This window comes from Panthera leo, chromosome A2 (genome assembly GCF_018350215.1).
Source record: "Panthera leo isolate Ple1 chromosome A2, P.leo_Ple1_pat1.1, whole genome shotgun sequence".
NCBI classification, from domain to species: Eukaryota; Metazoa; Chordata; class Mammalia; order Carnivora; family Felidae; genus Panthera; species Panthera leo.
Genome location: NC_056680.1, coordinates 83,803,390 through 83,815,315, shown reverse-complemented (window position 1 = coordinate 83,815,315; position 11,926 = coordinate 83,803,390). Strand labels below are relative to the sequence as shown.

Genomic DNA, 11,926 nt, shown 5'->3' with positions numbered 1-11,926 from the left:
CAAACTTTGCACAAGAACTCGAAAGAAGACTAGCGCTGTCATGTTGATGGATTGACTGTCTTCTACCATTTCCTGGTTAGGGCACATTCACAAATCCCCAAGTATTCATGGAAAGATTTGCCTGCTGTCACAGGGGGCCAACTCTATTTATAATGTAGATAGATAGATAGATAGATAGATAGATAGATAGATACATAGATACATAGATAGATACATAGATAGATAGATATAGACATTGCTGTTAAAACCAATTAGCCAGTCTCTCTCTGTCTCTCTCTCTCTCTCTCTATACACACACACACACACACACACACACACACACACACTACCTAACAAGTGCTTTATGCTTCATATAAATAAAAAGTTGTACAACATAATCTAATCTTTGTCCCCAACCTTGCAGATCTCAAGTGCATGACATCTAGTGGGGTAGTTAAAAGGCATGGAACATATTTAAATGTATTTACTGTTCTTACTTTTCAGGAAGAACCAAATTACCTACTGTTTCAAAGAACATTGTTTTTTATTTCCTTGGTACCAAATCAATAAAAGTCTTTCCAGCACAACAGCTGTTGCTTAATGGCCCCAAAGACTTAATGTGCTGCCTAAATTGAACACAGTTCAGTGTCTACACCAAGTGGGCCCTCAAGTAATGTTGATGGATTGGTCTTCTCACAAGCAGTAAAAGCTCCTTTTATAGAGATGGATTCAATGAGGTTAAAGTCAATAATTTAAGAGCAACGTGTGTTGAATTCTATGTGGCAATACAACAGTCTGTATAAATATAAGAACTACATTTAAAAAATTTAATTTAAATTAAAAAAAGGATGTCTTCTAGTTAATACTAGAAAATTCCCAACAATTTTGGGTGATAATCTAAGCATACAAGAGTATAAATTTGGATGATTCAGTATAAATATTTGGAGAGTGATATTGGAATGATTATCTAGAATTTGAAGACTCAAATATATGAAGATACATGCTTGTTGGTTAGTAATAATAACTTTAAATCACAGTAATAAATATTGCCTGTCAGTGAGAAACATCCACTTGAACTGTTCACACTGCACACTAACTTTAGTGTATAGATTTCGACCATGTTCTACATTATTATACACTATTCTTTAAGGAAGATGACCAAGTTTTTGAAGATGTGCCATAAGTGGTCATTTAATTTGAAAGCATAATGAATTTCCTCCTCTGGTTCCAGCCGTACAACCATAGCGATGTATGGGTTTACCCTTAGATCAGGTGATAGTTCATAAAGTATCTCCTTAGTCAAAGCAGAATCTCAGAGAGTGAGGGGATGGGCTGTTAGGAGCCTCAGCAGAGCACTCCTTCTGCAGCCTCTGTCCAAGCCAGAGCTGTGCTGTCCGTTTGAAAAAGTTTGGGCAAATAAACTACCCAAATGGGAAGCGGAATTAGTTCAGAGAGCAAGGAGTCAGCCAAAAGATCAAAAGAACTGGAGAAAAAGCTTCAAGAAGATGCGGAGCGAGATGCAAGAACTGTAAAGTTGCTGTTATTAGGTAATTTTTTTTCTTCTTTCTTTCAAAACCCTGATGTTTTCAATTATGCTATATTTACTTTCCTCAACTTTTAATTTTAGGTATATTACCACATGGGGGCTTTATTATGAATACATGTTTGGAAACTTAAATAGGCTTTAAATGTACTCTATAAATGTTTACTTTTTTCTTTAGGATTTACTTTTTTTTTGGTTAAGCAGAGACAAATATTTCTGAGATAATTAAATTCTTCTTTGTCAATAATACAATTTACTATTAGCAAAATAAAACTCATATGAATTTATTATTTTATCATACCCTAATCATTTTCTGAATATCAGTTATTTAATATTGAAAACAATCTTTTAATTATAAGTTATAAAGAGTTAGGTTATTTTGTTTGAACAGAAATATGTTGTTTGATATCAAATTTAACATGTTATTTAATTACTTTTGCTGTTAAAACCAATTAGTCTCAATTTATTTATACAGTTAATGGTAAGGTACTTTAAGTTATATTAATAGCATTGTTCAGGTTTCTGAATATTGGCTGTGATATTGTCTGTATATTTGTAAAATACTCCATTTAAAGCCTTTTAGGATATTTATATATTGATTCAGCTCAGGAATTATGTTCCTTCTATCTTTTTATCTTCTTAAAACTCAGAACAATGTTTTACCAGAACTATAAAGTAAATGTTGGATGAACTGAATGAAAATCTGTATGCTGCATATTTTTTTAGACAAAAAAATCTAACATGTAGTGGTCGCCACAAGATAAATATGTTTTTGAAATAAAAATAAATAAGACCTATATAAAGAAATCAAAACAAGAAATGTAATCAGTGTATTCCTCCTGCTTAAGCACAAAAAGACTTCATTTTATTCAGAATTGTATATCTTTCACACAAAATATCTTTATCTTAAGTGCCCCGTTACTGTGTCTCATTTGCTCCCAGTGGCAAGAGTGTCTCAGAAACCAAACGTGGGATTCCCAGCAATTGCTCCTCAAAGAAAAGAGAATGTTCTCTCCCCTTATGCACAAGTTCTGTGGCCACAACACTTGCAAGGAACCACTGAGGGGTTGGTAACAAGGATGTTGGGGCCAGTTCTTATGAAAGCAGCAAATATACTTTCCCTCACACTGCAGAGCATTCTCTGAGGCTTTGATCAAGACTAAAAGTAATGTGGACATAGAAAAAGCAAATAAAGGTTGAGGGGGAAAGCCAAGCATTCCTACAAATGTATTCAGTGTCCCTCTTGTACTAAGAACAGTGGTATAAGACTAATGATAAAATATATTTAAAATCCCTATGTTTGAATAAAATTTCAAAAGAATAGACATATTCTCAATATGCCAATTAATTTTTTTGTCTATAAGAATATTTATTTATTTTTAATATGATTTATTGTCAAATTGGCTAACGTACAGTGTGTAAAGTGTGCTCTTGGTTTTTGGGGTAGATTCCCGTGGTTCATCGCTTACATACAACACCCAGTGCTCATCCCAGGAAGTGCCCTCCTCAATGCCCATCACCCATTTTCCCTCCTCCCCCAACCCTCCATCAACCCTCAGTTTGTTCTGTGTATTTAAGAGTCTCATGGTTTGCCTCCCTCCCTCTCTGTTTGTAACTATTTTTTTTCCCTCCCCTTCCCCCTATACTAATTAATTTTAGATTGAATTGGTTGGGTTAGATCAAGAAGAGAGGTTGACTCTCTTGAGGCATAAACACCATTTCATCTTCTACTTTCCCAAGACAATCATAACTTCATAAATTCAGTTCCAAAGTTACCATATACTATGTATGGATTTATTGGGTTCAAATGATATGTGCACTGAACTTCTTATTTACACAAGATGAATCAAATTTTCAAGGCTTCCTCTTCCACTTTACTCCAAACATTTAAGTTTTTTGTTTTTTGTTTTTTCTGGACTCTGAGTTCTGCGTATGATCATTCAATTGTCAAGTTCAAAATAACAAAGTTTTGTAACAACTCTGCTTCAATTCTTATTTTTGACTTGAACTCAAATTCTCTAAACTATAATTTTTTTATACAAAATGTGCCTCATTAAGACATAAAAGTATTCAGTGGAACTAACCTAAACCTTCCTACCCTCCTACCCTCAAATCCCCTCATGAATGAAATCTGTTTAATTTCTCCCATCTTTGAAACAAGATTCCCATTCATCGAAGCAGTCCAAACAACAGCTTTTAAGTTTACCAATGAGTGTATATCATGTGGGACTAAACAGTTAAGCTTTGGTAATGATCAGATCCTGATCTAACCCAATTTTTGTAAAAAATACAAGTTGAAAAATATTTTTGACAGAATCTATGTGTTATACTGATCCTCTTATTATCCAATAAATTCTAGGTGCTTAAGGACATAACACAACTTACCAAATTTAAGTAGATGTGCTGTTAAGTAGATGTACCATTTGGAATTACTGGACACAAGATTTCACTGAATTTAGAGCTATCTAATAGCTATTTTACAAATAAAGGATCACCTTGCAGACAGATTCCCTCTTTATTATGCCTTTCAGACATTTAGTAAAATTACAGAAGAGATGCCACATCTTTTTCCTTAGCAAAAACTAGGCTTCTAGAAAACAGTGGGGATGACTCAAACACTCATGGATGGCACACTTGAGAATTACTATCAGAATAATAATGTCATGTGCTTTAAAAAAAAAAAAAATCAGCCTTTAAACAAGCCCCAGAAAGAGTACATTTTAATAAGAAGAACAAATTCTAACAAAGAATATGTTCTCTTTTGGAGAATTCCTTAATTTTTAGAGACAATTTACAAATGTTTGATTAAACTTCATTTCTATTCGAAAGAGGTACCTGCCATTTAATTGTAGAATCATTGTGGATTGTTCCCATTTTTTCTATGTCCCTCTCTTTATATTTTACATTAATTTCTTTTGTACTTTTTTAGATTCAGAGCTCAGTGGGAAGTATAAGGAAAATTGGCTTTGCTTTTTTTTTTTCATATTTGAAACACTGTCACATTCATTCTACAATTTTCAGTTTTGATATTAAAATTAGCTTTTAACCAGTGATTTTGCACTATCATGGACTATTCATTAGTTTTCTTTTAGATCTAACCTGCTTATTCTTTATTCTTCTATGTGCTGTGTTACAAACATCACATTAATTTTTTAATGGTGGTGTTGGGTTTTATTGTTTAAAATATTAATACAATCATCTGACTCTTAAAAACATAAACTTTAAAAGGGTCCAAAGATAAAAGAATATCTATTTTAAATGTGCTTATGTTTACTTAGCTAATCAACATTTTCAAATTTTCCAAAAGGTCCCACTTATTCAACAAATGGATATTTCAGAAGGCGTGTCATTTTTCTAGTTTGACAAGTGGAAGAATTATAATGCTGACACTGTCTAAAAGCTTGTTACAAAATAATTGGTAAAATAAAATCTGCATAGCAGAATTGGCTAAATCATCTGGCAGAATGGAGAGAATATAATTCCAAATGAATAGAATGTGTTTTGCAGCCATTTGCGATAAAAAATTGATTTAATATTTTCATCATATGTTATGCTTTTTCCACATCTCTGAGTGACCTCAGGCTAGTCACATAACTTCAGAGAAATGGAGGGTGTCAAAATATTTTATAAATTGTAAAAATCCAGACAAATGTGATTTTTGTTATGTAACAGATTTCCAAAGCTGAAATAAATTGAATGTCAATAAATGTATACAATTTCTCTTTCTTTTGGTTTCCTTTTATGTATGTTAAATCAAAGTTCTTATTTTTATTCTTTTTTTCAAGCAGGTCTTTATTTTTATTTAAGTATCTCTAAATGTGAGAGGGAGAGTATGCAGGAAACTGGAGGTATTCCCAAGTCACTGGCTAGATTACAAATTCATCAAGTGTAAGAAATTCTATTCTGAATTTCCATTATACCAATAGAGTCAATGCCTATCCATGGATGTGATCAGACAAACAGATCCCCTGGGATCATTACTTTAAGATCAACCAATAAATTTCTTTCTGATCACTAGTGATAAGTGAACAAGAGGTAGGACACATTCCTAAATCATGTTTTCAATTTTTGCTTATTCAAATTACAGCCATCCTTTCCTTGCTTTAATAATGTATTTTTGTCTCAAAATATTATAAAATAATTTATTTTATGTCTAAGTATATTCAATCTTGTGGACGCGCAAATATTTTCAAGACAAATGTTTAAAATTATTTTTCAGTAGAGAGAAAATAGGCAGAAAAAGTCTATTTGGGGAATTTCAAATTTTCTCCAAAATGCAGTGGACTGTTTGCACCATAACAATTTCAAAGGCAAGGCCTTTGTTGTATTTGTTTACAAAAATGGCAAATGGCAGTATCAAACAGCTTTGTGTAATGTCTATTCATCCAGCAGGCAAAGAGAACTTCCACAAATGTTTTGCATATATTTGTTTTAGGTTCATTTATCTCACATAATCAGCAAATCTTATACATAGACTCAAGTTTCCCACATAAGAGATGCAAACCATTTATTAAGGCACTCTATATTAGTCAAATGATGGTTATTTGTTAATGAGATTAAATAATCTGAAAAGGACTCCTGTTAACTCTAATTTTGCAGAACCTCTCTAATAATATTGCAGAACAGTTTTATATTCACTTTTTTCATTCAAACTGAATTATTGATTCAAGAGCAAGCAATACTGTATCTTTAAAATCATTTATATAAGCACTATGAACAGCTAACAAAAAGTTATTAACCCCTGCATAATCTTTGAGAGAAAGGAAGGTCATGAACATCTGATGGGACAATGACCCCATGATACATTTCACATGCAATATACCTCCCGTTAAGATTTCAGACTCAAGCTCAGAATCCATCTGCTTATCTGTTTTCTCCAAGTACTAATGTCTAAATACATCAGTGTAGATCTGAACCTACAGAAATAGGATTCAAGGTGAAACTGAGGAAGCGACCCATCAAGACGTAAAAACACCCATTTTGTTTATTAGATCCCAATGCTTTAAAGCAGATTCCACAGCTTTCATTCCTGCCTCAGTATTTTACACTCAAATAGAATAAATTTGCTACTTAGAATTGTTTTTTTTTTAAGATATCTGAAGATTTCCATCTCTGACCAGCATTCTATGTTCTATTGTATCTCATTCATTTAGACACTTGCTGAGTTAGTTCTTCGATTTCGTATACTTCCCTGCCCCCTTCAGTTAGAATCAGCCATTTTAGCTGTGTTCCTCTGACAATTCTGAAATACCCTGTCCCTTTAATCCTCTGCCTTAATTGACATTCACAACTTCAACTTCAGAAAATCCCTCAAAATTCCCCATTTACCATTGTCTAATACGCTGGAGTCAACCCTTAGGGCTTATCTAATCCTGACCCCCATGCATACTCCCAATTTTCGTCATTTCCACATGTAGAATAAAATGGTATCTCCTTTTCTGTTTCCTGGCTGACAAATTTCTATTTTGGACTTTAGCTGGGCCAACAATTATTCTACTTATTCTTAGTTTTTTCCTATAATCCTCCAAGGACATCTGTTTCTGAATTCCCATTATCACTTTGACCTAGAACTGTTCCCGGCTCCCCCACCTCACCTGAGATGAACACCCACATGCCAGTGATAGAACGTTGTCTCCAAATCTCACTGAACTTTTGCTTTTCATTTTAAAGCTGGGGCGCCTGGGTGGCCCAGTTGGTTGAGCGACCTACTCTTGATTTCAGCTAAGGTCATGATCTGATTGTTCATGAGTTGAACCCTGGCGTCTGGCGCTGCACTGACAGTGTGGAGCCTGCCTGAGGAAGGTCATGAACATCTGATGGGATAATGACCCCATGATACATTTCACATGCAATACACCTCCGTTAAGATTTCAGACTCAAGCTCAGAATCCATCTGCTTATCTGCTCTATCACTCTGCCCCTCCCTTGCTTCTTCTCTCTCTCTCTCCCTCTCTCCCTCTCAAAGCAAATAAATAAATAATTTAAAGCTAATTTTGGCCTCTGTGTGGTAAATTTTATCCTTTCCCATATCCTAAGAATTTTGCTTTATGATTTATTGTTTCTGTTCCATTTTCAAAATTCTTCTCTTACTGCCTTCTTCCTCTTGACATATGTATTTCTATTAGCCTGAAAAACATTGAGTCCATAATCTCCCTGAATTTACCGTACATAAGTATATTAAAAAAAAATATTTTTATATTGGAGCAACTGGGTGGCTCAGTGGCATCTGCCTTCAGCTCAGATCATGATCTCACAGTTCCTGGGTTTGAGTCCTGCATTGGGCTCTCTGCTGTCAGCACAGAGCCTGCTCAGGGGCCTCAGTCTCCCTCTCTCTCTGCCCCTCCCCCACACAAGTGCTCATGCACTCTCTCTCAAAAATAAACATTTAAAAAATTAAAAAATGTTTTTGTATTGAAGCGCTTCTCAAAGTAGTGTATGCTCTGGCTTCTATTTTCTTACACTCCATATTCTCTTCAGTTAATTATAATCTCACCTGTGTATCTTCCTCTCTACTAAAACATTATTTCCCAAAGAGCCCTGATAACCTCCAATTCTCAAAAGTCAGACCTCAGTCACTCTGCATCTCTCTTCTTTCTTCATCCTGTAACTTTGCAATACCCTCAAGTGTTTTATATCCCTTCCTTCCTCGCTTATTGAGGCTTGCTTCTTCTCCCCATTCTTTTATTTATTTATTTATTTATTTAATTTTTGAGACAGAGAGAGACAGAGCATGAATGGGGGAGGGTCAGAGAGAAAGGAAGACATAGAATCTGAAACAGGCTCCAGGCTCTGAGCTGTCAGCACAGAGCCCAACGCGGGGCTTGAACTCAGGGACCGCGAGATCATGACCTGAGCTGAAGTCGGACGCTCAACCGACTGAACCACCCAGGCGCCCCTTTCTCTCCCCATTCTTAAGTGCCTTCACTTATCAAGGTTGGTCTTGGGCCTTTGTGTTTTGCAATGTCTACTGTCTCTTAAGGACCTTGCTTCAGAAATTAATTATCTCCTCTGGAAGAATGACATTAATATATTTCCTTTTGCCCATGTCTTGATCAATATTTGAAAATTTCTTTTATTTATCAGCAAACTGATTGCATCTTGGGAGACCTTAAAATTATTTTTCATGTTTATCTTGCTGCCTATTTATCCCTAGGCTTTGAATTTTATGAGGTTCCCCATTATATTCTTTCCCATTTTATCAACTCTGTATTTCAATCTTCTTTAACTCCTTTGTGATCATTCTCTGCCCGTTGCCCTAAGGCAGTTTTGTCACAAAGTTGAGTTTTATCTCTATCTCATAGAATGTGTCTCATATTTCTCTTGTTCAACTGTTTATTGTTTTCAGTCTATAAAATCACCTCTATGAGATAGATATTTTCATTATATAGATAAGAAAATAAGAACTTAAGAAGGTAATTCAGTTTTTAAGATCACAAATTAGTTTACAAGAAAACAAAGCCTTTTATTCTTATCTGTGTCAGTTGTAAATTATCTGTGTTCTAAGATCTATGAAAACAAACAACATGTCAGGTTTTATTCTTCATTGAATTCCTTTGGCTTAGCATAGGAATGCATGCATGCATGATGTGAGTATGGAAGAATGACAGAATCAGGATCTAAAATATTTCTGTATATTGTTCATAGTGTCTAAAACATAGACATACATTCGATATGTGAAAAAAAGCCACATCATTCCATAAAGAGCTTGTTTCTTTAAGTCAATAGGAAGATACTGGTAGGTTTTCAGAATGTAAATGAGAATGATAAATACTTGGATTTCTTTTTTTTTTTTTTTTTTTTTTTTTTTGGTCAAAAACCATCCTGACTATACTATGAGACAAACATTTTATGAGAATGGTTGAGGTAGGTAGGCCAACATTAGTACTATGCAAATATTTGATGAGATTGTAAATTAAGGTGGAAATTACAAGTTTGGAAGTATGATTTGAGGGACATTAGGCAACAAGGTGAAGAGAACATGGTGGCTGACTGCATGTGGGTTTTAAGTGGGAGGAATGATTAAAGGTGGAATTGAATATAATGATCATTTTATTCATCACTATGGGAAATACAAGAAAAAAGATTAGATTGGAGAAGATATGAAAGGAGTAATAATTTAGGACATTCAAATGTATGATATTTGTAACACAATCAAGTGGAGATATTTATTAAATGAATATATGGGTCTGGAAATTAGGACAACTCAAGTGAGTACTAGAGATTTGATATATTCAGTCCTCTGTTTTCCTTTGCTCAATTATCAACTATGTATAAAATAACCATGTAATTAACTAAGGCCTTAAAAAAAACTCTGTTATACAAAAATGTGTGTGCATGCCTATTCCACAATTAATGAAAGTTTAGACAGTTTAGGCCTGTTTGGGGAAAACTACATAATTCTGCATTTTAGTTTCTTCCTTTTTTAGCCTAAAATGTATATTAATAAGAAAGATGAAATACTTTTTAAATACTTCTCAAAATCCAAGAAGGCTCATGTAATCTTTTAAATATTATGTTTTAAAACAAGTATAAAGTTGGAAATATTTAAATAAAATTTCATTAGAAAAGATAGTACATAGCCACAATATTTCTCACAAGTGAAAATGCTCAGTTTGCCTGCTAAGGTATTTAGGAATTTTATGGATTTGTGATGCTTATTAGTATTCTATCACAGAAATAGTTTTTCAGACACACTAATAGTCATAGAAATATATCTGACACCATATGCTTACTGACGTGATACACCAAAAAAACCCAGTATTGTTTATGCTAAAACATTAACATTGAATATAATCAGATAAATACAGAATATTGAACTATATAAGAAATTATCCTGGACTTTAGAAAAATGCCAGTATCATGAAAGCAAAATAGAAACAATATAAAAATGGAAATGTTCTAAATTAAAAGAATTTGAATGGCATAATAACCAAAGGCAACATGTAAACTTTGGATCTGGGAGCCAAGAAATATATGGTATGAAAACATTTTTTGGAACAATCAGATAAACTTGAATATAGAGTGTATATTAAATAACACTTTGGATTAATATAAATTTTGTCAAGCATGAAACTAGTATTGTGATTTTATAGAAAACAATAATCTTATTCTTATAACATGCATTCTGAAGTATTTATGGGTGAGGTGTCTGCTTTCAAAAGGTTCAGCAAAACAAAGGATATTATATGCATCTGAATGCATATAATATATATATTTTATATCTAAATATAATTTTATATATATAAAACATTATTTCCTATACATTCACACATATATATACATACACATACACATACACAAAAGAAAGGAAACATGACAAAACGTTAATAATTGCTAAAGGTGAAGGGTATAAAAGATAGGTTTTCAGGGGAATATATGGAAGATGGTAGAGTAGGAGGGTGTTCAGTCCCCCTTGCCCCTTGGACACACTGAGATAATAGCTATATGTATACAACAAATTCTGACAATGAGCTGAAGACTGGCAGAACAGACCTTCCACAGTTATTTGTAGAAGGGAGTCCACATCGAAAAGGGCAGGAGGGATAGAGACACAGTTATGAACAAAACCCCCAGCAAGACTAACCACAAAAAGGAGGGATGCCAAAAGCACAGTGAAGCAAGAGGGTTAATTCTATACCAGGCACCCCAGACACTGGGGACCTGCACTGGAAGGACAAGTTTCTGGAAGGTCTGACTTTGAAAAACAGTGGGGCTTCAATTTGAGAGGTTTTACAATCAGCAGGGTTTAACTCCAGTTACTTTACAGTGGCCTTAACTCCAGGAGAGGCATGAAGGCAATAGGAAACTAAGCCCCCCACCACATCTTGCAATCTGCCACAGCAGAGATCAGCCCCACTCCAAACTGATTCCTGTCTTGGGGAGAAGGGGTAATTTCATGCACCAGAGCACCCACAGTTTCTGCATCTAAGCTTCTTAACTTGCTGCATAGGGAGCAGACCCTGGCATTGAGTGTGTCTGCACCCAATGCATTATAGCTGGGCTGGGCAGAAAACAAGTGCAACTCAGTGACAACAGTAGGACACATGAAGTCACACAAGAGACAACCCTAGAGCACCTGGTTCTGACCAGGGGACCATTGCAATACAGGGTACCACAGGACCTCTTGTATACAAGGCCACTATTTTGAAGAGATGTAGCTGACCTTCTTAATGCATAGAAACAAAGAGTTAGACAAAAGTAGGAGACAGAGGAATATGTCTCAAATGAAATATTAAGACAAAAATGACAGAAAAAAGCTAAATGAAACAAAGATAAACAATATGTCTGATAGAGAATTCAAAGTAATTGTAATAAAGATACTAGACTTGAAAAGAGCGAATGAACTCAGTGAGAACTTTCACAAAGATAAAGGATAAAAAAGAACCAGTCAGAGATGATGTATAC

General features: G+C 34.4%; 1 protein-coding gene across 1 annotated transcript in view; it reads left to right on the top strand.

The window, feature by feature from the left end:
• Positions 1–1,408: 1,408 nt before the first annotated feature.
• Positions 1,409–11,926, top strand: part of GNAT3 (G protein subunit alpha transducin 3) — a 59,155-nt gene continuing 48,637 nt past the window's right edge. Inside the window, exon 1 of the mRNA XM_042927571.1 lies at positions 1,409–1,526. Within this exon, the coding sequence (XP_042783505.1) occupies positions 1,409–1,526 (118 nt within the window). The remainder of the gene's footprint in view (positions 1,527–11,926) is intronic.